This window comes from Mobula hypostoma, chromosome 1 (genome assembly GCF_963921235.1).
Source record: "Mobula hypostoma chromosome 1, sMobHyp1.1, whole genome shotgun sequence".
Taxonomy (NCBI): domain Eukaryota; kingdom Metazoa; phylum Chordata; class Chondrichthyes; order Myliobatiformes; family Myliobatidae; genus Mobula; species Mobula hypostoma.
In genome coordinates this window covers 255,826,531-255,852,944 of record NC_086097.1, presented here as the reverse complement: position 1 = coordinate 255,852,944, position 26,414 = coordinate 255,826,531, and the positions used below count along the sequence as shown (strand labels likewise).

The following is a 26,414-nucleotide window of genomic DNA, read 5'->3' as shown; positions in this document are numbered from 1 at the left end:
CGAGTTATGACAAGTGAGGGAAGTGTGTGTAGGGGAGCACTTTGGTTCCAGTGATCAAAACACCATTAGTTTCAACTTGATCATGGATAAAGATAGATCTGGTCCTAGGATTGAGGTTCTAAACTGGAAAAAGGCCAAATTTGAAGAAATGAGAAAGGATCTAAAAAGTGTGGATTAGGACAGGTTGTTCTCTGGTAAGGATGTGATCAGTAAGTGGGAAGCCTTCAAAGGAGAAATTTTGAGTGCAGAGTTTGTATGTTCCTGTCAGGATTAAAGGCAAAGTGAATAGGAATAAGGAACCTTGGTTCTCAAGGGATATTGCAACTCTGATAAAGAAGAAGAGAGCTGTATGACATGTATAGGAAACGGAGTAAATAAGGTGCTTGAGGAGTATAAAATGTGCAAGAAAATACTTGAAGGAAATCAAGAGGGCTAAAAGAAGACGTGAGGTTGCCTTGGCAGTCAAAGTGAAGGATAATCCAAAGTGCTTTTACGGGTATATTAAGAGTAAAAGGATTGTAAGGGATAAAATTGGTCCTCTTGAAGATCAGGGTGGTCGGCTATGTGCGGAACCAAAAGAAATGGGGGAGATCTTAAATGGGTTTTTTGCATCTGTATTTACTAAGGAAACTGGCATGAAGTCTATGGAATTAAGGGAATCAAGTAGTGAGACCATGGAAACTGTACAGATTGAAAAGGAGGAGGTGCTTGCTATCATGAGACAAATTAAAGTGGATAAATCCCCAGAACCTGACAGGGTATTCCCTTGGACCTTGAAGGAGACTAGTGTTGAAATTGCAGGGATCCTGGCAGATATATTTAAAATGTCGGTGTCTATGGGTGAGGTGCCGGAGGATTGGAGAATGGCTCATGTTGTTCCGTTGTTTAAAAAAGGGTCGAAAAGTAATCTGGGAAATTATAGGCTGCTAAGCTTGACGTCAGTAGTGGGTAAGTTATTGCAGGGAGTACTAAGACAGAATCTACAAGCATTTGGATAGACAGGGACTTATTAGGGAGAGTCAACATGGCTTTGTGTGTGGTAGGTCATGTTTGACCAATTTATTGGAGTTTTTTTGAGGAGGTTACCAGGAAAGTGGATGAAGGGAAGGCAGTGGATATTGTCTACATGGACTTCAGTAAGGCCCCGCATGGGAGGTTAGTTAGGAACATTCAGTCGCTAGGTATACATGGAGAGGTGGTAAATTGGATTAGACATTAGCTCAATGGAAGAAGCCAAAGAGTGGTAGTAGAGAATTGCTTCTCCGAGTGGAGGCCTGTGACTGGTGGTGTGCCACAGGGATCAGTGCTGGGTCCATTGTTATTTGTCATCTATATCAATGATCTGAATGATAATGTGGTAAATTGGATCAGCAAGTTTGCTGATGATACAAAGATTGGAGGTGTATTGGACAGTAAGGAAGGTTTTCAAAGCTTGCAGAAGGACTTGGACCAGCTGGAAAAATGGGCTGAAAAATGGCAGATGGAGTTTAATACAGATAAGTGTGAGGTATTTCACTTTGGAAGGACAAACCAAGGAAGAACATACAAGGTAAATGGTAAGGCACTGAGGAGTGCAGTAGAACAGAGGGATCTGGGAATACAGATACAAAATTCCCTATAAGTGGTGTCATAGGTAGGTAGAGTCATAAAGAGAGCTTTTGATACATTGGCCTTTATTAATTGAAGTATTGAGTATAAGAGCTGGAATGCAAATTACAGGAAGGATATAAATAAGGTTGAAAGAGTGCAGAGAAGGTTTACAAGGATGTTGCCAGGACTTGAGAAACTCAGTTACAGAGAAAGGTTGAATAGGTTAGGACTTTATTCCCTGGAGCGTAGAAGAATGAGGGGAGATTTGATAGAGGTATATAAAATTATGATGGGTATAGATAGTGAATGCAAGCAGGCTTTTTCCACTGAGGCAAGGGGAGAAAAAAACCCAGAGGACATGGGTTAAGGGTGAGGGGGGAAAAGATTAAAGGGAACATTAGGGGGGGCTTCTTCACACAGAGAGTGGTGGGAGTATGGAATGAGCTGCCAGACAAGGTGGTAAATGCGGGTTCTTTTTTAACATTTAAGAATAAATTGGACAGATACATGGATGGGAGGTGTATGGAGGGATATGGTCCGTGTGCAGGTCAGTGGGACTAGGCAGAAAATGGTTTGGCACAGTCAAGAAGGGCCAAAAGGCTGTAGTTTTTCTATGGTTTCTAATAGGGTCTTTTAAGTGCCCCTTAGATAGGTACATGGAGCTTGGGAAAATAGAGGGCTATATGGTAGGGTAATTTTAGGCAGTTTCTCGAGTAGGTTACATGGTCAGTGAAATATTGTAGGCTGAGGGGCCTGTACTGTGCGGTAGATTTCTATGTTCTTCGTTCAAACTTTTCGCCTTTCATCCTTAACCAATGACTTTTAGTTTTAGTCCTACCCAACCTCTAGGAGCCAGGGGCGGGAAGCCTGCTTGTATTTACTCCATCTGTACCTGTCATAATTTTGTATACTTCTATCAAATGTCCTCTCAATACTCTGCGTTCCAAAGAATAAATCTGAACCAATTCAATCTTTCGTAATGACTCGGGTCCTTCAAACCTGGCACCACTTTTCTGAATTTTTTGTGCTCTTTCAATGTCATTTACATCTTTCCTGTAGGTAGGTGCTGCATACAATACTCCAAATTAGGCCTCTCTAATGTCTATGCAACTTCAACATAACATCTTATCTCCTGTACTCAATACTTTGGCCTATAAGGCCAATGTACCAAAAGATTTCTTTTATTACCCTATCTGTCTGTGACACGACTTTCAATGAATCATGGACGTCTATTCCCAGATCCCTTTGTTCTACCACACTACTCACTGTGTAACTGTGTAAATTCTACCCTGTTTGGTTCTAATGAAGTGCAAGACCTTGCACTTGTCTGCATTAAATATTCCATCTGCCATTTTTCAGCCCATTATATCTTGCTGGTCCAGATCCTGCTGAGGTATTAGTCTGGGTAGGGGAGCACTTTACATCCAATGACCACAATGCGATTAGTTTCAAAGTAACTATGCAAAGAGATGGGTCTGGTGTGCGGGTTGAAATTCTAAATTAGTGAAACACTAATTTTGATGGTATCAGAAATGATCTGGCAAGTGTAGATTGGGACAGGCTGTTTTCTGGCAAAGATGTACTTGGAAAGTGGGAGGACTTCAAAAACAAAACATTGAGAGTACAAAGCTTATACATGTGTGCCTGTCAGAATAAAGAGTAAAGTCATCAAGTGTAGGAAACCTTATTTTTCAAGGGCTATTGAGGCCCTGGTTAAGAGAGAAAAGGAGGTGCATTGCAGGTATAGGCATGTCGGAGCAAATGAGGTGCTTATGGAGTACAAGATGTACAAGAGAACACAAAGAAATCAGGAAGGTTAAAAGAAAGCATGAAGTGCTTCAGCAGGCAAGATGAAGGAGAATCCCAAGGTGAAGGAGAATCCCAAGGGATTCTTCAGGTAACTGGCACAAAATGTAGGAGGAACTCAGCTGGCTCGGCAGCTTCTATGGAAAAGAGTAAACAGGACATTTCAGGTGGAGTCACTTCATCAGGACTGGTGTAGGACTGGCCTCTGCCTGAAACATTGACTCTACTCGATACAATTGCTGCCTGGCCTGCTGGTTCCTGGAGCACTTTGTGTGTGCTGCTTGGATTTCTACCATCTGCAGATTTTCTCATCTTGATTCTACAGGTATGTTAAGAGCAAAATGATTGCTAGGGACAAAATGGTCCTCTGGAACACCCGAATGATAATCCATTAGTGGAGCCAAAACAGATGGGGGAGATCTTAAATGCATTCTTTGCAGCTGTGTTTGTGTGGGAGACCCACAAGTTAGAGAAGCGAGGCAAAGTAGCATCAACTTCAGATTGGAGGAGGAAGAGGTGTTTACTATCCTGAGGCAAATCAGGGTGGATAAATCCCCAAGGCCTAACAAGGTGTTCCCCCAGACCCAATGAGAGGAAAGCGCAGAAACTGCTGTGCCTTAGCAGAGATATTTAAAACACTTTTGGCAATAGGAGAGATGCTGGAGAACTGGAGGATTGCCAATGATGTTCCACTCTTTAAGAAAGGTTCTAAACATAAACTAGGAAATTATGGGCTCGTGAGTCTGATATTAGTTATGGGAAAATTATTGAAGGTATTCTAAGGGACCAGAGATGTAGTGCCCCCCAATCCTTTGTTCACAAAGCTTTTGTCCTCTTTAAGAAAGGAAGAAGGTAACAGAAAGGAAATTATAAATCAGTTAGTCTGACCTCAGTGGTTGGGAAGATGTTAGTCAATTGTTAAGGATGAGGTTATGGAATACTTGGTGACACTGGACAAGGTAGGACAAAGTCAGCACGGCTTCCTTCAGGGGAAACCCTGCCCGACGAACCTGCTGGAATTCTGAGGAGACTGCAAGTAGGGTAGATAAAGGGGATGCAGTCAGTGGATGTTGTATATTTGGACTTCCAGAAGGCCTTTGACAAGGTGCCACATGCACCTTGATCCTTTCCTGGTTCTGCAGCAGTTGGTGGAGGGGCAGGTCATGTTCAGGAAACAGGTAGGCTGCAGAAGGACTTGGTCAGATTTGGATAATGGGCAAGATAGTAGCAAACGAAATACAATGTTGGAAAATGCATGGTCATGTGATTTGGTAGTAGAAATAAATGTGCAGACTCTTTCCTAAATGGGGGGGGGGGGAAGAATCCAAAAGTCTGAGTTGCAAATAGACTTGGGGGTCCTTGTGCAGAACACCCTAAAGGTTAACTTGCAGGTAGAGTCAGTGGTGAAGAAGGGAACTGCAGTGTTAGAATTCATTTTAAGAGTCCAGAATACAAGAACAAGGATGTGATGCTGAAGCTTTATGAGCCACTGTTGAGCCCTTATCTTGAGTATTGTGAACAGTTTTGAACTCCTCAAAAGAAAAGCTGTACTGGCATTGGAGAGGGTCCAGAGGTGATTCACAAAGATGATTCCAGGAATGAAAGGGTTGTCATATGAGACTCTGGGTCTGTACTCACTGGAAATTAGAAGGATAAAAGGGGAGATCTCATTGAAACCTTTCAAATATTGAAAACTCTAGACGGTAGACGTGGCAAGGATGCTTCCCATGGTGTCGGAATCTAGGACAAGAGGGCAAATCCTAGGGGGACCAATATCCTGGCGGGGAGATTTGTGAAGGCTACTGAGGAAACTTTAAATGAGAATGGTTGTGGGGGTGGGAATCAAATTGAAGAGACTAGGAGAGAGGAGGTTAGTTCACAAATGGAGAAAGCTAGTAGACAGTGTGTGAGGGAGGATAGGCAGGGGACAGATCAGGAGCACTCAGACTAAAGATGTAGGGGAGAAGGGAAAAAAAAGATGAAGTTGTTTGCTCAATTAAGGATAAACAGTAAGAGGTGGAGAGTTTCTTAAATGCATCTATTTTAGTGCTAGGAGCATTGGAAGAAAGGTGGATGAGCTTAGAGTGTGGATTGATACCTGGAAATGTGATGATGTAGCTATTAGTGAAACCTGGTTGAAGGAGGGGTGTGATTGGCAACTAAATATTCTTGGATTTCGTTGCTTCAGGTGTAATAGAATCAGAGGGGCAAGAGGGGGAGTGTTGCATTGCTTGTCAGAGAAAATATAACAGTCCTCTGGCGGGATAGATTAGTAGACTCGTCTAGGGAGGCTATTTGGGTGGAATTGAGGAAGGGAAAGGTGTAGTGATGCTTATAGGGGTGTATTATAGACCACCTAATGGGGAACAAGACTTGGAGGAGCAAATTTGTAAGGAGATAGCAGATATTAAGGAATAGGGTTGTTATCATAGGTGACTTTAACTTCCCTAATATTGATTAGCACATGATTAGTTCCAAGGGTTTAGATGGGGCAGAGTTTAAGTGTGTCCAGGACGGATTCCAGTCACAGCATGTGGACAGGCTGACCGGGGGAATGCCATACCAGATCTGGTACTAGGTAATGAACCACGTCAGGTCACAGATCTCTCAGTGGGTGAGCATCTGGGGGACAGTGACCACCACTCCCTGGCCTTTAGCATTATCATGGAAAAGGATAGAATCAATTAGGAAATTGCAAAGTGAAATTGATGATATTTATACGTTGGAAACTCAAGGAAATTTTCTTTACCTGAGACAAAAGAATTATGAAGTAGGAGGTAAATCAGCTAGATTATTAGCATATAAATTACGAAAACAACAAGCAGACATTACAATTCATAAAATAAAGAATCCAAAGACAAAGCTTGTGGAGAGTACAATAGGGAAAATTCAAGAGAGTTTTGAAACGTATTATCGAGAGCTGTACTCCCAACCCCGGGCCCCCCAATGAGCCCTATATAGACAGTGTATTGAATTTTTTAGATCTACCTAAACTTACAGATTTACAAAATGAAAGTTTATTAGAACCAGTAACTGTCAAAGAACTGAACGTGGCCATCTCTAGGTTAAAGGCTGGAAAGTCCCCGAGTTCTGATGGGTTTACCTCAGAGTGGTACAAGTCCCTGAAGACACAGTTAGCCCCATTACTACTTAACACCTTTAATTGGATCTTGCAGAGAGGAGAAACTCCACCTTCCTGGAGAGAAGCGATTATTTCAGTTATTCCTAAAGAGGGTAAAGATAAACTAGAATGTGGCAATTATCGGCCAATTAGTGTTCTTAATTTAGATTACAAACTATTTACATCTATATTAGCGCACAGATTGGAAAAGCTTTTACCTGGCCTAATCCATTTAGACCAGACTGGATTTATTCAACAAAGACAAACACAGGACAACATAAGGAGAACTCTGCACATATTAGAACAGGTTAATAAGAACGAGACAGAGACAATGGTAGTAGGATTGGACGCTGAGAAAGCTTTTGATTCGGTTAGTTGGGCATTCCTATACAGAGTGTTAGGAAGATTCGGCTTTCAAGAAAGGTTTATTAAAGTAATTCAGACTCTGTATGACAGCCCAACAGCCCGAATTAAGATAAATGGGGACCTCTCTGACTCCTTCATTTTAGAGAGAGGCACTAGACAGGGATGCCCAATTTCTCCTCTCCTTTTTGCGCTATATATTGAACCACTTGCCCAACTAATAAGACAGAGCGAAATCGTAAAAGGTATCAAGGTGGCAGGGATTGAACAGAAAGTGGCGTTATTCGCAGATGTTTTGGTCTATCTGAGTGAACCAGAAAAATCATTTATAGGATTGTTTACACTGTTGGATGACTTTGGGAAAATATCAGGTTATAAAATAAATGTAAAGAAAACGCAGGTTATGTCCCTAAATTATACACCATCCAAAAAATTGCAGGATACATACGATCTTAAGTGGGAAGCTAAATCATTAAAATATTTAGGAATAACCCTGCCGAAGGATCTTTCAACACTGTCACAGGTAAATTATGGGCCATTAATCTCAGAGATAAAAGCAGATATGCATAGATGGAATCTTATCCCCTTTTTAAGTTTAAATTCAAGGATAAATACTATAAAAATGAATATTCTTCCTCTGTTATTATATATTTTCCGTACTTTACCAGTGGAGGTGGATGATAATCAATTCAGGGAATGGGACAAATGGATTTCCCGCTTCATTTGGCAAGGAAGGAAACCTAGAATTCGATATAACACTTTACAGTTAGGGAAGGAAAGAGGAGGTATGGTTCTTCCTTGCCTGAGAAATTATTTTTATGCCTCACAGATAAACCCCTCTGTTATATTGGTGTAATAGGGAATATAAGGCTAGATGGAAGGAAATAGAATTTGGATTAGTTGACAGTTTTCCTCTTCAGGCCTCAATAGCTGACAAAGGATTGATGGCCCAGTTGGAAAAATTTAATAATGCTTGGATAAATCTTACATTAAAAGTATGGCAGAAGGTGGTTAATTCATGTGGAATTAATAACATACTAAAACTCTTTAGATGGTGTGCATATGATACCGAATTCCTTCCCAACAGAGGAGATAAAAGATTTGAGCTATGGATAAAGAAAGGTCTTACAACCTACCTCTCATTTATAGATAAAAGAGTATTACAAAGTTTCCAAATCCTGCAGGACAAACATGGCCTAGAACACAATGACTTTTTTAGGTACCTTCAAATACGAAACTATGTTAACCAGAGTTGTAGATATACAGACCTATCAACAGTAGAATTAGAATTTTTCAAGATTCTGAATTCGGCTTGCAGTTCAATACTTAGTAAATCAGTTTCTCGCCTATATAATGCACTCTCCCATGCTAAAAATGTAAATACACTGTATATTAAAGAGAAGTGGGAGAAAGAAGCGGGGTTGGTACTTTCAGAGGAGGCTTGGGGGAAAATCTGCAGCTTTCAATGGTCCTCGACTAATTCTTTGACTTGGAGAAAACATTGTTGGAAAAACATTATAAGATACTTCAAGACCCCATATCAGGAAAAATATAAAGATACAAATGTGATGTGTTGGAGAAGGTGCAGCTCCAAGGAGGCAAATCATTTTCATATTTTCTGGAATTGCCCTAAATTAAGTCTATTTTGGGAAGGTATTCATAGAACATTAGTTAAGGTACTTAGGTCCCAGATACCTCTGAACTTTGAGACGCTCTATTTGGGGCATGTATTGTTCCTTGAACAGAAGGAAGATATGAAGTTGCTGCAGGCCCTCTTAGCGGCAAGTAAGAAATCAATCACTAGAAAATGGCTAAATCCAATACCACCTACATTAGAAGATTGGTACGAAATTATCTTGGAAATATTTAAAATGGAAAAGTTGACCTACTCCCTGAGAACTCAAAAAGAAACATTTTATCAAATCTGGAATAAATGGATTGAATATATAACCCCAATGCGAGCAGACTTTAGATGACTCTCCTAATGATTTATATTGCTCTTCTCATCAACACAGTAATATTGCTAATGTAAGCACCCCTAGTCTAAATGTTTGTTTTTTTTTGGAAAATAGAGAATTAACACAAGTAAAGGGAAAGATTTGGGAAAGGGATAAAAAAAAATGAAAAAATTAAGTAAATAAGTACATAGGGATTGGATAATTATGTCTGCGGGCAGGAACAAGCACGAACAAATTGGGATATAAACACCTACAATGGTTGGTATATAGGCTTGTATGCAACATTTTGGACCAGTGGAAATGGTCCAGAAGGGTTGTATGGAAACTATTATTACCATTTTTCTTAACAACTAATTTCATTACTTAGCCTAATAGGTTAGATTTACCACAGTACATAATTATCTATTTAAATGTTTATTTTGCTTTTATATCATCTCAATGTATACTTAAGAATGTATAAATAATTGTAGTTTTATACATATAAAAAAATGGAAAAGGTTATATGTGTGAAAAAAGTACATGATAATTGTGAACTCCTTATCCAAATAAAAAAATAAAATTTTAAAAAAAAAGGAAAAGGATAGAATCAGAGAGGACAGGAAAATTTTTAATTGGGGAAAGGCAAATTATGAGGCTATAAGGCTAGAACTTGCGGGTGTGAATTGGGATGATGCTTTTGCAGGGAAATGTACTATGGACATGTGGTCGATGTTTAGAGATCTCTTTCAGGATGTAAGGGATAAATTTGTCCCTGTGAGGAAGATAAAGAATGGTAGGGTGAAGGAACCATGGGTGACAATCTAGTCAGGTGGAAGAAGGCAGCATACATGAGGTTTAGGAAGCAAGGATCAGATGGGTCTATTGAGGAATATAGGGAAGCAAGAAAGGAACTTAAGGGGCTGAGAAGAGCAAGAAAGGGACATGAGAAGGCCTTGGTGAGTAGGCTAAAGGAAAACCCCAAGGCATTCTTCAATTATGTGAAGAAAAAGATGACAGGAGTGAAGGTAGGACCGATTAGAGATAAAGGTGGGAAGCTGTGCCTGGAGGCTGTGGAAGTGAGTGAGGTTCTCAATGAATACTTCTCTTCGGTATTCACCAATGAGAGGGAACTTGATGATGGTGAGGACAATATGAGTGAGGTTGATGTTCTGGAGCATGTTGATATTAAGGGAGAGGAGGTGCTGGAGTTGCTAAAATACATTAGGACAGATAAGTCCCTGGGGCCTGACGGAATATTCCCCAGGCTGCTCCACGAGGCGAGAGAAGAGATTGCTGAGCCTCTGGCTGGGATCTTTATGTCCTCATTGTCCATGGGAATGGTACTGGAGGAATGGAGGGAGGTGAATGTTGGCCCCTTGTTCAAAAAAGGTAGTAGGGATAGTCCAGGTAATTATAAGACCAGAGAGCGTTACGTCTGTGGTGGGGAAGCTGTTGGAAAAGATTCTTAGAGATAGGATCTCTGGGCATTTAGAGAATCATGGTCTGATCAGGGACAGTCAGCATGGCTTTGTGAAGGGCAGATCATGTCTAACAAGCCTGATAGAGTTCTTTGAGGAGGTGACCAGGCACATAAATGAGGGTAGTGCAGTGGATGTGATCTATATGGATTTTAGTAAGGCATTTGACAAGGTTCCACAATGTAGACTTATTCAGAAAGTCAGAAGGCATGGGATCCAGGGAAGCTTGGCCAGGTGGATTCAGAATTGGCTCGCCTGCAGAAGGCAGAGGGTGGTGGTGGAGGGAGTACATTCAGATTGGAGGATTGTGACTGGTGGTGTCCCACAAGGATCTATTCTGGGACCTCGACTTTTTGTGATTTTTATTAACGACCTGGATGTGGGGGTAGAAGGGTGGGTTGGCAAGTTTGCAGACGACACAAAGGTTGGTGGTGTTGTAGATAGTGTAGAGGATTGTCAAAGGTTGCAAAGAGACATTGATAGGATGCAGAAGTGGGCTGAGAAGAGGCAGATGGATTTCAACCTGGAGAAGTGTATGGTGGTACACTTTGGAAGGACAAACGCCAAGGCAGAGTACAAAGTAAATGGCAGGATTCTTGGTAGTGTGGAGGAGCAGAGGGATCTGGGGGTACATGTCCACAGATCCCTGAAAGTTGCCTCACAGGTGGATAGGCTAGTTAAGAAAGCTTATGGGGTGTTAGCTTTCATAAGTCGAGGGACAGAGTTTAAGAGTCGTGATGTAATGATGCAACTCTCTAAAACTCTGGTTAGGCTACACTTGGAGTACTGTATCCCGTTCTGGTCACCTCACAATAGGAAGGATGTGGAAGCATTGGAAAGGGTACAGAGGAGATTTACCAGGATGCTGCCTGGTTTAGAAAGTATGCATTATGATCAGAGATTAAGGGAGCTAGGGCTTCTCTCTTTGGAGAGAAGGAGGATGAGAGGAAACATGATAGAGGTGTACAAGATGATAAGGGGAATAGGTAAAGTGGATAGCCAGCGTCTCTTCCCCAGGACACCACTGCTCAATACAAGAGGATATGGCTTTGGGGTAAGGGGTGGGAAGTTCAAGGGGGATATTAGAGGAAGGTTTTTTACTCGGAGTAGCCTGAGTCAGTGGTGGAGGCAGATACACTAGTGAAGTTTAAGAGACTACTAGACAGGTGTATGGAGGAATTTAAGGTGGGGGCTTATATGGGAGGCAGGGTTTGAGGATCAGCACAACATTGTGGGCCGAATGGCCTGTACTGTGCTGTACTATTCTATGTTCTATATTTGTAGTAAGCACAAGGTTGTGATTGTGGGAGATTTTAATTTTCCACACACAGACTGGGAAGCCCATTCTGTGAAAGGGCTGGATGGCTTGGAGTTTGTAAAATGTGTGCAGGATAGTTGTTGTTGTTGTTGTTTTTTTTTTTTTTTTTTTTGCAGCAATACTTAGAGGTACCAACTGGAGAAGGAGCAGTGTTGTGGATCTCCTGTTAGGGAATGAGATGGGTCAGGTGATGGAGGTATGTGTTGGGGAGCACTTTGGGTCCAGGGATCACAATACCATTAGTTTCAATATAATTATGGAGAAGGATAGGACTGGACCCAGGGTTGAGATTTTTGATTGGAGGAAGGCTAACTTTGAGGAGATGCGAAAGGATTTAGAAGGAGTGGATTGGGACAATTTGTTTTATAGGAAGGATGTAATAGAGAAATAGAGGTTATTTAGAGGTGAAATTTTGAGGATACAGGATCTTTGCTCCTGTTAGGTTGAAAAGAAAGGTTAAAAGTTTCAGAGAACCATGGTTTTAAAGGGATATTGCAAACTTGTTTCAGAAAAAGAGAGGGATCGACAATAAACATAGGCAACTTCGAGTTAGAGGTGCTCGAGGAATATAAAGAATGTAAAAAGAATCTTAAAGAAATTAGAAAAGCTAAAAGATGACATGAGGCTGCTTTGGCAAGTAAGGTGAAAATAAATCTAAAGGGTTTCTACAGTTATATTAATAGCGAAAGGATAGTGAGGGATAAAATTGGTCTCTTAGAGAATGAGTGGACGGCTATGTGCAGAGCCAAAAGAGATGGGGAACATTTTGAACAATTTCTTCAGTATTCACTGAGGAGAAGGATATTGAATCGTGTAAGGTAAAGGAAACAAGAAGGGTAGTTGTGAAAACTATGATGATTAAAGAAGAGGAAGTACTGGTGCTTTTAAGGAATATAAAAGTGGATAAGTCTCCAGGTCCTGACAGGATATTCCCTAGGATCTTGAGGGAAGTTAGTGTGGAAATAGCAGGGGCTCTGACAGAAATATTTCAAATGTCATTAGAAACGGGGATGGTGCTGGAGGATTGGCGTATTGCTCATGTGGTTCCATTGTTTTAAAAAGGGTTCTAAGAGTAAGCCTAGTAATTATCAGCCTGTGAGTTTGACATCGGTGGTGGGTAAATTCATGGAAAGTATTCTTAGAGATGGTATATATAATTATCTGGATAGACAGGGTCTGATTAGGAACAGTCAACATGGATTTGTGCGTGGAAGGTCATGTTTGACAAATCTTATTAAATTTTTTGAGGTTACTAGGGAAGTTGATGAGGATAAAGAGGTGGATGTTCTCTATATGGACTTCAGTAAGGCCTTTGACAAGGTTCCACACGGAAGGTTAGTTAGGAAGGTTCAATCATTGGGCATTAATATCGAAGTAGTAAAATGGATTCAGCAGTGGCTGGAAGGGAGACGCCAGAGAGTGGTGGTGGATAACTGTGTGTCAGATTGGAGGTTGGTGACTAGTAGTGTGCCTCAGGGATCTGTACTGGGTCCAATGTTGTTTGTCGTGTATATTAATGATCTGGATGATGGGGTGGTAAATTGGATTAACATAGAAACATAGAAAATAGGTGCAGGAGTAGGTCATTCGGCCCTTCGAGCTGCACCGCCATTTATTATGATCATGGCTGATCATCCAACTCAGAACCCCACCCCAGCCTTCCCTCCATACCCCCTGACCCCCGTAGCCACAAGGGCCATATCTAACTCCCTCTTAAATATAGCCAATGAACTGGCCTCAACTGTTTCCTGTGGCAAAGAATTCCACAGATTCACCACTCTCTGTGTGAAGAAGTTTTTCCTAATCTCGGTCCTGAAAGGCTTCCCCTCTATCCTCAAACTGTGGCCCCTCGTTCTGGACTTCCCCAACATCGGGAACAATCTTCCTGCATCTAGCCTGTCCAATCCCTTTAGGATCTTGTACGTTTCAATCAGATCCCCCCTCAATCTTCTAAATTCCAACGAGTACAAGCCCAGTTCATCCAGTCATTCTTCATATGAAAGTCCTACCATCCCAGGAATCAATCTGGTGAACCTTCTTTGTACTCCCTCTATTGCAAGGATGTCTTTCCTCAGAGTAGGGGACCAAAACTGCGCACAATACTCCAGGTGTGGTCTCACCAAGGCCTTGTAGGACTGCAGTAGTACCTCCCTGCTCCTGTACTTGAATCCTCTCGCTATAAATGCCAGCATACCATTCGCCTTTTTCACCGCCTGCTGTACCTGCATGCCCACTTTCAATGACTGGTGTATAATGACACCCAGGTCTCGTTGCACCTCCCCTTTTCCTAATCGGCCACCATTCAGATAATAATCTGTTTTCCTATTTTTGCCACCAAAGTGGATAACTTCACGTTTATCCACATTAAATTGCATCTGCCATGAATTTGCCCACTCACCCAACCTATCCAAGTCACCCTGCATCCTCTTAACATCCACCTCACAGCTAACACTGCCACCCAGCTTCGTGTCATCCGCAAACTTGGAGATGCTGCATTTAATTCCCTCATCCAAGTCATTAATATATATTGTAAACAACTGGGGTCCCAGCACTGAGCCTTGCGGTACCCCACTAGTCACCACCTGCCATTCTGAAAAGGTCCCGTTTATTCCCACTCTTTGCTTCCTGTCTGCTAACCAATTCTCCACCCACACCAATACCTTACCCCCAATACCGTGTGCTTTAAGTTTGTACACTATTCTCCTGTGTGGGACCTTGTCAAAAGTCTTTTGAAAATCCAAATATACCACATCCACTGGTTCTCTCCTATCCGCTCTACTAGTTACCTCCTCAAAAAATTCTGAGATTCGTCAGACGTGATTTTCCTTTCACAAATCCATGCTGACTTTGTCTGATGATTTCACCGCTTTCCAAATGTGCTGTTATCACATCCTTGTTAACTGACTCCAGCAGTTTCCCCACCACCGACGTTAGGCTAACTGGTCTAGAATTCCCCGGTTTCTCTCTCCCTCCTTTTTTAAAAAGTGGGGTTACATTAGCCACCCTCCAATCCTCAGGAACTAGTCCAGAATCTAACGAGTTTTGAAAAATTATCACTAATGCATCCACTATTTCTTGGGCTACTTCCTTAAGCACTCTGGGATGCAGACCATCTGGCCCTGGGGATTTATCTGCCTTCAATCCCTTCAATTTACCTAACACCACTTCCCTACTAACATGTATTTCGCTCAGTTCCTCCATTTCACTGGACCCTCTGTCCCCTACTATTTCTGGAAGATTATTTATGTCCTCCTTAGTGAAGACAGAACCAAAGTAATTATTCAATTGGTCTGCCATGTCCTTGCTCTCCATAATCAATTCACCTGTTTCTGTCTGCAGGGGACCTTCATTTGCCTTTACCAGTTTTTTTCCTTTTTACATATCTATATAAGCTTTTACAGTCTGTTTTTATGTTCCCTGCCAGTTTTCTCTCATAATCTTTTTTCCCCTTCCTAATAAAGCCCTATGTCCTCCTCTGCTGAACTCTGAATTTCTCCCAGTCCTCAGGTGATCCACTTTCTCTGGCTAATTTGTATGCTGCTTCTTTGGAATTGATACTATCCCTAATTTCTCTTGTCAGCCACGGGTGCACTACCTTCCTTGATTTATTCTTCTGCCAAACTGGGATGAACAATTGTTGTAGTTCATCCATGCAACCTTTAAATGCTTGCCATTGCATATCCACCGTCAATCCTTTAAGTGTCATTTGCATTAGTAGTGTCATTAGTAAGTATGCAGATGATACCAAGAAAGGTGGAGTTGTGAATAATGAAGTAGGTTTTCAAAGCTTGCAGAGAGATTTAGGCCAGTTAGAAGAGTGGACTGAAAGATGGCAGATGGAGTTTAATGCTGAAAAATGTGAGGTGCTGCATTTTGGTAGGACTAATCAAAATAGGACATGCATGGTCAATGGTAGGGCACTGAAGAATGCAGTAGAACAGAGGGATCTAGGAGTAATGGTGCATAGTTCCCTGAAGGTGGAATCTCATGTGGGTTGGGTGGTTAAGACCATAAGACAAAGGAGCAGAAGTCAGCCATTCGGCCCATCAAGTCTGCTCTGCCATTTTATCATGAGCTGATCCATTCTCCCATTTAGTCCCACTCCGCCGCCTTCTCACCATAACCTTTGATGCCCTGGCAACTCAGATACCTATCAATTTCTGCCTTAAATACGCCCAATGACTTGGCCTCCACTGCTGCCCGTGGCAACAAATTCCATAGATTCACCACCCTCTGACTAAAAAAATTTCTTCGCATTTCTGTTCTGAATGGGCGCCCTTCAACCCTTAAGTCATGCCCTCTCGTACTAGACTTCCCCCATCATGGGAAACAACTTTGCCACATCCACTCTGTCCATGCCTTTCAACATTCGAAATGTTTCTGAGGTCTCCCCTCATTCTTCTAAACTCCAAGGAATACAGTCCAAGAACAGACAAACGTTCCTCATATGTTAACCCTCTCATTCCCGGAATCATTCTCGTGAATCTTCTCTGTACCCTCTCCAACGTCAGCACATCCTTTCTTAAATAAGGAGACCAAAACTGCCCACAGTACTCCAAGTGAGGTCTCACCAGTGCCTTATAGAGCCTCAACATCACATCCCTGCTCCTATACTCTATTCCTCTAGAAATGAATGCCAACATTGCATTCGCCGCCTTCACTACTGACTCAACCTGGAGGTTAACTTTAAGGGTATCCTGTACAAGGACTCCCAAGTCCCGTTGCATCTGTGAACTTTGAATTCTTTCCCCATTTAAATAATAGGCTGCCCGTTTATTTTTTCCCTGCCAAAGTGCATAACCATACACTTTCCAACATTGTACTTCATTTGCCACTTCTCTGCCCATTCTTCCAATCTATCCAAGTCTCTCTGCAGACTCTGTTTCCTCAGCACTACCGGCCCCTCCACCTATCTTTGTATCGTCAGCAAACTTAGCCACAAAGTCATCTATTCTATAATCCAAATCGTTGATGTGCAATGTAAAAAGAAGTGGCCCCAACACGGACCCCTGAAGAAAGCTTTTGGCCTTTATTAATCAGAGCATTGAGTATAGGAGTTGGGATGTAATGTTGAAATTGTATAAGGCATCGGTAAGGCCAATTTTGGAGTATTGTGTACAGTTCTGGTTACTGAATTATAGGAAAGATGTCAATAAAATAGAGTACAGAGGAGATTTACTAGAATGTTGCCTGGGTTTCATCTCTGAGGTTACAGAGAAAGGTTGAACAAGTTGGGTCGTTATTCTAGAAGGTTGAGGGGGACTTGATAGAGGTATTTAAAATTATGAGGGGGATAGATAGAGTTGACATGGATAGGCTTTTTCCATTGACAGTGGGGGAGATTCAAACAAGAGGACATGAGTTGAGAGTCAAAGGGCAAAGGTTTAGGGGTAACATGAGGGGGAACTTCTTTACTCAGAGTGGTAGCTGTGTGGAACGTGCTTCCAGCAGAAGTGGTTGAGGCAGGTTCAATGTTGTCATTTAAAGTTAAATTGGATGGATATATGGACAGGCAAGGAATGGAGGGTTATGGGCTGACTGCAGGTCGGTGGGACTAGGTGAGAGTAAGAGTTTGGCATGGACTAGAAGGGCTGAGATGGCCTGTTTCCATGCTGTAATTGTTATATGGGTATACAACACCAAGGTTGCTGGTGTTGTAGATAGTGTAGAGGATTGTCGAAGATTGCAGAGAGACATTGATAGGATGCAGAGGTAGTGTGGAGGAGCAGAGGGATCTGGGGTTATATGTCCACAGATCGCTGAAAGTTGCCTCACAGGGAGATAGGGTAGTTAAGAAAGCTTATGGGGTGTTAGCTTCCATAAGTCGAGGGATAGAGTTTAAGAGTCGCGATGTAATGATGCAGCTCTATAAAACTCTGGTTAGGCCACACTTGGAGTACTGTCTCCAGTTCTGGTCACCTCACCACTGGAAGGATGTGGAAGCATTGGAAAGGGTACAGAGGAGATTTACCAGAATGCTGCCTGGTTTAGAGAGTATGCATTATGATCTGAGTTTAAGGGAGCTAGGGCTTTACTCTTTGGAGAGGAGGAGGATGAGAGGAGACATGATAGAGGTATACAAGATTATAAGGGATAGATAGAGTGGACAGCCAGTGCCTCTTCCCCAGGGCACCACTGCTCAATACAAGAGGACATGTCTGTAAGGTAAGGGGTGGGAAGTTCAAGCGGGATATTAGAGGAAGGTTTTTTACTCAGAGAGTGGTTGGTACATGGAATGCACTGCCTGAGTCAGTGGTGGAGGCAGATACACTAGTGAAGTTTAAGAGACTACTAGACAGGTATATGGAGGAATTTAAGGTGGGGTGTTATATGGGAGGCAGGGTTTAATGGTTGGCACAACATTGTGGGCCGAAGGGCCTGTTATGTGCTGTACTGTTCTATTTTAAAATCTACCTTGCTTGCGGGGGGGGGGGTGCGGTGGAGGTATTTATTCAGGTGATCCCACATGCGTCTGTATTTACTGAGGAAACTGGCATGAAGTCTATGGAATTGAGGGAATCAAGTAGTGAGATCATGGAAACTGTACAGATTGAAAAGGAGGAGGTGCTTGCTGTCTTGAGGAAAATTAAAGTGGATAAATCCCCGGGACCTGACAGGGTGTTCCCTCGGACCTTGAAGGAGACTAGTGCTGAAATTGCAGGGGCCCTGGCAGAAATATTTAAAATGTCGCTGTCTACAGGTGAGGTGCCGGAGGATTGGAGAATGGCTCATGTTGTTCCATTGCTTAAAAAAGGATCGAAAAGTAGCCCAGGAAATTGTAGGCCGGTAGGTTTAATGTTGGTAGTAGCTAAGTTATTGGAGGGAGTACTAAGAGACCGAATCGACAAGTATTTGGATAGACAGGGACTTATTAGGGAGAGTGAACATGGCTTTGTGCATGGTAGGTCATGTTTGACCAATCTATTGGAGTTTTTCGAGAAGGTTACCAGGAAAGTGGATGAAGGGAAGGCAGTGGATATTGTCTACATGGACTTCAGTAAGGCCTTTGACAAGGTCCCGCATGGGAGGTTAGTTAGGAAAATTCAGTGGCTAGATATACATGGAGGGGTGGTAAATTGGATTAGATATTAGCTCGATGGAAGAAGCCAGAGAGTGGTGGTTGAGAATTGCTTCTCTGAGTGGAGGCCTGTGACGAGTGGTGTGCCACAGGGATCAGTGCTGGGTCCATTGTTATTTGTCATCTATATCAATGATCTGGATGATAATGTGGTAAATTGGATCAGCAAGTTTGCTGATGATACAAAGATTGGAGGTGTAGTAGACAGTGAGGAAGGTTTTCAGAGCCTGCAGAGGGACTTGGACCAGCTGGAAAAATGGGCTGAAAAATGGCAGATGGAGTTTAATACTGACAAGTGTGAGGTATTGCATGTTGGAAGGACAAACCAAGGTAGAACATACAGGGTTAATAGTAAGGCACTGAGGAGTGCAGTGGAACAGAGGGATCTGGGAATACAGATACAAAATTCCCTAAAAGTGGCGTCACAGGTAGATAGGGTCGTAAAGAGAGCTATTGGTACATTGGCCTTTATTAATCAAAGTATTGAGTATAAGAGCTGGAATGTTATGATGAGGTTGTATAAGGCATTGGTGGGGCCGAATCTGGAGTATTGTGTTCATTTTGGGTCACCAAATTACAGGAAGGATATAAATAAGGTTGAAAGAGTGCAGAGAAGGTTTACAAGAATGTTGCCGGGACTTGAGAAACTCAGTGACAGAGAAAGGTTGAATAGGTTAGGACTTTATTCCCTGGAGCATAGAAGAATGAGGGGAGATTTGATAGAGGTATATAAAATTATGATGGGTATATTTAGAGTGAATGCAAGTAGGCTTTTTCCACTGAGGCAAGGGGAGAAAAAAAACCCAGAGGGTATTGGTTAAAGGTGGGGGTGGAGTTTAAAGGGAACATTGGGGGTGGCTTCTTCACATATAGTGGTGGGTGTATGGAATGAGCTGCCAGATGAGGTGGTAAATGCGGGTTCTTTTTTAACATTTAAGAATAAATTGGACAGATACATGGATGGGAGGTGTATGGAGGGATATGGTCCATGTGCAGGTCAGTGGGACTAGGCAGAAAATGGTTTGGCACAGCCAAGAAGGGCCAAAAGGCCTGTTTCTGTGCTGTAGTTTTTCTATGGTTTCTATGGGAGGCTGGTCAAGAAATATCGGTTGCTCGCTATTCAAGATGAGGTAGTAAGCTGCATTAGACATTGACTTTGTGGGAAAAGCCAGAGAGTGGTAGTAGAGGTATTCATCTCTGACTGGCAGCCTATGACGAGTGGTCTGCCACAGGGATCAGTGCTGGGTCCTTTGTGATCTATGTCAATGATCTGGATGATAACATGGTTAATTGGATCAGCAAATTTGAGGGTGACAACAAGATTGGGGGTGTAGTGGACAGTGAGGAGGCCTATCGGGGCTTGCAGAGGGGTCTGCATCAGCTGGAAAAATGGCAGATGAAATTTAATGCAGACAAGTGTGAAGTTTTGCACTATAGTATGACAGTGAACAGCAGGGACTGAGTGGTAGAACAAAGAAATCTGTGAATGTAGATTAATAATATGTCACGGGTAGTAATCGTTGTAAAGAAGGCTTTTGGAAAATTAGCCTTCATAAATCAATATTGAGTACAGAAAATGGGATGCTATTTTGAAGTTGTATATGGTGTTGGTGAGACCGATTTTGGAGTATTGTGTGCCGTTTTGGTCACCTACCTACAGGAAAGATGTAAACGAGGTTGAAAGGGTACAGAAAAAATTTACAAGGACGTTGCCAGTTCTGGAGGACCTGAGTTATAAGGAAAGATTGAATAGATTAGGACTGTATTCTTTAGAACTTAGAACATTGAGAGGAGATTTGTTAGGTTTACAAAATTGAGGGGTATAGTGCAAGCAACCTTTTTCCACTTTGGGTGGGACTACAGCTGGAGGTCATGAGCTAATAATGAAAGGTGAAAATTTTAAGGGGAACATGAGGGGAAAACTTCAGAAGTTTGAGTGCAGAATGAGCTGCCAACACTAGTGAGCCACGCAAGATCAAATTCAATATTTAAGACAAGTTTGGATATATACATGGATAGTAGAAATATGCAGGGCTATGATTCAGGTGCAGGTCGTTGAGTAGGCAGCTTAAATAGTTTTGGCTTGTGCTTGCTGGGCCAAAGGGACTGTTTCTGTGCTGTTTTTCTGACTCTTGACTCCGTCTCTTCTACCTTTCCTACAATAATACTTGCATTCTTGCAGCTCAGGATGCTAATCACACCATGCTCAACCTTGTTAATCCTTTGCCTTCCTGACTTTCAGGTCTTAACAACTGTTTCCAACTTTTCCACTATCTGCTCTGGCACTCTGGTTCTCATCCAAACTGCAACTTTACCACACCTCCCTCTGCCCCCCACCCCCCCCCCTCCAACATCTTGTAAACTTCCATTTTATTTTAGCATATACTAAGGAGGAATTACGTGAACTCTTTCCTTATAGTCATAGAACACTACAGCACAGAAATAGGCCCTTCAGCCTGCGTAGTCTCTACCAAACAGTTATTCTGTGCAGTCCTGTTGATCTGCACCTGGCCCACAGTTCTCATACCCCTCCCATCCATGTACTTAACCAAATTTCTTGAATATTGCAATTGAAACTGCATCTATCATTTCTCGTGCAGCTCATTCCACTCTCACCACCCTTGGTGAAGAAGTTCCCATGCATGTTTCCCTTAAATATTTCACCTTTTGCCCTTAACCCTAATGATTCCAGGATTGAATGGTTTGTCATATGAAGACTATTTGATGGCTCTGGGCCTGTATTCACTAGACTTCAGAAGAATGAGGTGTAACCTTATTGAAACATTTCAAATGGTGAAAGGCCTTGATAGTAGATGTGGAGAGGATATTTCGTATGGTGGGAGAGTCTAAGACCAGAGGACACAGCCTCAGAATAGAGAGGCATCCTTTTAGAATAAAAATGAGGGTGTTTTAGCCAGAGAGTGGCAAATCTGGAATTATTTGGCCTCCACAGCTACCTGTGGTAAGGCTTTATGTACATTTAAGGCAGAGGTTGATGGATTCTTGATTGGTCAGGGCATGAAGGGATATGGGGAGAAGGCAGGATATTGGGACTGAGGAAAATTGGATCAGCCATGATGAAATAGAGCAGACTCAATGGGCCAAAGGGCCTAATTCTGATCCTTTATCTTATGGTCTTAACCTATGATCCTTTGTACTACTCTCACTCAACCTCAATGGAAAGCATAATTTTATATACCTCTACCATATCTCCTTTCTGGCCTGTGCTCTATGGAATAAAGTCCTAACCTACTTAACCTTTTTCTATAACTGAGGTCCTCAAGTCCTGGCAGTATTCATGTAGCTTTTTTCTGCACTCTTTCAATCTTGTTTATATCTTTCTGGTATATAAGTGATAAGAACTGCACACAATTCTCCAAATTTGGCCTCACTAGTATCTTGTACAACTTCGACACAACATCCCAACTCCCGTGCTATATACTCTCCTTTAGGAAAGGCTACCCTATTTACCTATGATGGCCAGTTTCAAGGAACTGTAGACCTTTAATCACAGATCCCTCTGTACTATTACATTCCTTAATGCCTGCCTTCCCTTTGTTCTACCATACTACCCAGTGCCCTCCTCCTCACTATCAGTCCTGCCTCACATTTGAACTCCATCTGTCATTCTTTGGCCCCTTTTTCCAGCTGGCTCAGATTCTGTTGCAAGTTTTGAAGCCTTGACAGTCTTCTTCACTGTCCACCACACCTCCAATCTTGGTGTCATCTGCAAATCTGCTGATCCAAATTTACCATATCATCATCCAAATAACATTGGACCCATCACCGATCCCTGTGGCACTTCACTCTTCGCACCTCTCCAGTCAGAGAGGCAGCCATCTACTGCCATTCTCTGGCTTCTCCCACAAAGCCAATATTGAATTCATTTACTACCAGAATGCCAATGGACCGAACCTTCTTGACCAACATCCCATGTGTGACTTTGTCAAAGGCCTTGCCAAGTCCATGCAGAAAATATTCACTACCTTCCCTTCATCACCTTTGCTAATAAAATCCTTGAACAATTTTAAGACTAGTGAGATATGACATAGCATGCACAAAGCCAAGTTTACTATCCTTAATAACACAAAATGCTGGAGGAACTCAGCAGGCCAGGCAGCATCTATGGAAGAGTACAGTTGACGTTTCAGGCTGAAACCCTTCAGTGGAGCTGGAGGAAAGAAGATGAGTCAGAGTTAGAGAGTGTGAGGCCTATCTCTAATCTGGCTCTGTTCTATACAAATGCTTGTACATCCATTCCCTTGGAATACCTACCAATAACTTATCCACTATTGGGATTGGGTTCTCTGGCTGACAGTTTTCCAGCTTATTCTTAAAGCCTTTCTTGAACAACTGAACAATATCAGCTACCCTATAATCCTCTGGCACCTCACCCATGGTTAAAGGTGTTTCAAATATCTCTGCTGGGACCTCTGCTATTTCTGCACTTGCCTCCCACAAGGTCTGAGGGATCACCTTGTCAGGCCCTGGGGATTTCTCCACCCTAATTTGACTCAAGAAAGCAAGCACCTCTTGCTTTGTACTCCTTGACTAGTGTGGTAGCCCTGGCAACATCCTCAGTACACTTGCCAGTATAATAGTAGAATTGACTAAAGTTAGCAGAATAAAGACTGTTCAAAGTTCCTTTCATTAAAACAGGAAGTAAGGATGTTGAGAGGCCGAGATAAGGTGAAGGACAGGAGATATGAAAAATGTTTCGACACTGAGAGGTACTCCAAATTCAAAACTCACTGTCTGAAAGAGTGGAAGAGTTAGAAAACCTTGTATCTAATGGGCTTGTATGCATTCTTGAAGAGCCTTGAAACCTAGTGTTCAAAACAATGTTATCAGATGGACTAGCTTCACCGAATCATTGTTGTGTATTTCATAGTCACAGGCTGTTTTGGCCAGCTTCCATGATGGTAAAACCTATCTATGCTGCTCATATTTTCTTGTATCCCTCTACCTTCCATCTTCTTTCATGTTTGTAGTACCTGTCCAAATGACTTTTAAACATTGCATTTGACTGCATTACCTCTTGTGACTTATTCCAGATATTCCTCACCCATTGTGCAAATACTTGCCCCTCAATCTCCTTTACTTTTGTCCCTTGTGTCCTCTAGTTCTTGCCTGTCCCTGAGGGTAGGGTGGGGTGGGGGAAGAGATTCTATCCATTGTTTCAATGCCACGGAATTTTATATAATTGTAAAACTTACATTCTATTGAGAATAAATGTGAGCTGTTGAATCTCTCCTTGTAACTAAATTTCCCAATTCCTGGCAACATTGTGATGTATTTCTTCTGCACTTCCTTGCTCCCCTTCCTGTATTGTTGAACTAGAACTGAAGGGTATACTAACCTTTAAAGGGGACATGATATCCCAACTCTATACTCAATGCTTCAGCTGATGAAGGCAGTCATGTAAGCTGCCTTTTTCACTATCCCATCCACCTGTGTTGTCACTTTCAGGGAACTCTGGACTTGTACCTCAGTTTCCTTTTACATCTGTGTTCCTAAGGTCCGCTATCTACTCTGACCCACTGGATTTTGAATTCGCAGTGCTTTACGCTACTTGTCTGGATTAAACTCAATTTGTCACTGCTCTGCCAATTTTTTTCCAGCTGATCTTTTTCCCACTTTTTAAATAACCACCTTTTTTGTTTATAACTTGGAAGTAATTTTTTGCCATCTGAAGACTTGCTAAACTTGACCTCTGCATTCTTAATTATGTCTTTCTATAGAAGGTTCCACCACAGATCCCTGCAATACCATGCTTGTAACATTTGTGGTTGGAAAAAATACTCCTACACTCTGCCTCCTATCCCTTGGACAATCTTGGATCCAGTTTGCTGATGCATCTTGGATAGATGGGTTATGTCTTCTGGCACAACTTGTGATATTTTTCAATTCCAACCAGGTTTCAGAGGAGCATGATGATTCCAGGACAAGAATTCCAGGAAAAGTAAAGGCTAGGCTTTTGCATAAGAGAATTCGGGGTTCACCAAAGATCTCTGCACTTCAGATCTCAAATCGGTTGCAACAAGAAAAACTGAGGGCAAAGAGAAGACAAGAGATGTCTAAGTATATCATTCACCGACGAGAGCAAGGTAAAGAGGGAGCTGAACACCAGGAGTGCCAAAATTCTGGACAAATCTCAAGACCAGAAAGAAAACACAAAGTAGGAAAAAGATACAAATGTGCAAGAGAGACAATGAATGGTAAGGATTCATTGTACTATTGAACTGGGTGGTTTAAAAAAAAAAGTTTACTGGATCTATTTGTCTCAACTAAACATGATGTCCGTTGTGTCCAAGAATCTTTTCAACTTGTCATGCTTGATCTAACAAAGAGCTTTGCTCAGTTTAGAACTCCAGCCCTGCTATTTTCCCACCTGTGTTTCTGTTGCTCCTTTAATCTACTGAAGCTGCACCTGTCACATTTGCCTATGATGCTGGTTCTTTAGCCAAATGTTTCAAATCTGCATTTACTGACTTTTCATACCTTTTGCCATTGGGGCCTGATTCTTTACACCTGAAATCCTCCTTGAACATCTGTCAAGATCTCTAATCTTGCAGTGGATAGAGGGGAATAGATGGACATTATTTACTTGGATTTCCAGAAGGCGTTTGATAAGGTGCCGCATTAAAGACTTGTCTTTAAATAAGGATGCATAGAGTTGGGTGTTATGTATTGGCATGGATAGAGGATTAGTTGATTAATAGAAAGCAGAGTTGGAATACATGGATGTTACTCTGGTTTGCAATCAGTGGTGAGTGGTGTGCCACGGGTCAGTGCTGGGCCAAAACTGGTCATGATTTACATTAACGATCTGGAAGAAGGGACCAATATTGAGTGGAAAAGCAAATTGTGCTGAAGATAGTCTGCAGAGAGATATAGATAGGTTAAGTGAGAGGGCAAGGGTCTGCAGATGAAGTACAATGTTGCTAAATGTGAGGTCATCCACTTTGGAAGGAAAATTGAAAGCAGATTATTTAAATGGTTAAAAAAATTGCAGTATGCTGCTGTACAGAGGGACTTGGAAGTGCTTGTTCATGAATCGCAAATGGTTTGTAGGTACAGCAGATTATCAAGAAGGCAAATGAAATGTTGGCCTTCATTGCTAGGGGATTGAATTTAAGAGCAGGGAGGTTATGCTGCTACTGCAGGGTACTGGTGAGGCCGAACCTGGAGTATTGCGTGCAGTTCTGGACTCATTACTTGAAGCATATACTGGCTTTGGATGTGGTGTGGAGGAGGGTCACCAGGCTGATTCCAGAGATGAGGGGGTTAGACTGAGGAGAGACTGAGTTGCCTGGGACTGTACTCGTTGGAATTCAGAAGTATGAAGGGAGATCTTCTAGAAACATACAAGGGGTGATTGATAAGTTTGTGGTCTAAGGTAGAAGTCATTTTTAGAAAACCTAGCACATTTATTTTTCAACATAGTCCCCTCCTGTACACACTTAGTCCAGCGGTTATGGAACATACAGATCCCTTCTTTGTAGAAGTGGTCCACAGCAGGGGTGATTGATAAGTTTGTGGCCTAAGGTAGGAGATGAGTTATTAACTTCAAACACTCTGCATCGTCACTCAGAGTTGAACTACATGTGCACGTAATGAGAACGTCTTGGACCTTCAAGAGGTCCACAGCAGGGGTGATTGATAAGTTCGTGGCCCAGGGTAGACGATGAATTATACAACTCTCGTTACATGCACGTGCAGT

General features: G+C 42.1%; 1 protein-coding gene across 4 annotated transcripts in view; it reads left to right on the top strand.

Annotated features, from left to right (window-relative positions):
- The window catches only part of LOC134343845 (uncharacterized), a 68,240-nt gene that overhangs the window by 12,865 nt on the left and 28,961 nt on the right, over positions 1 to 26,414 (top strand). For all 4 annotated transcript variants that reach the window (XM_063042642.1, XM_063042632.1, XM_063042653.1 and 1 more), the window contains exon 4: positions 24,609 to 24,909. In XM_063042642.1, the coding sequence (XP_062898712.1) occupies positions 24,609 to 24,909 (301 nt within the window). The remainder of the gene's footprint in view (positions 1 to 24,608; positions 24,910 to 26,414) is intronic.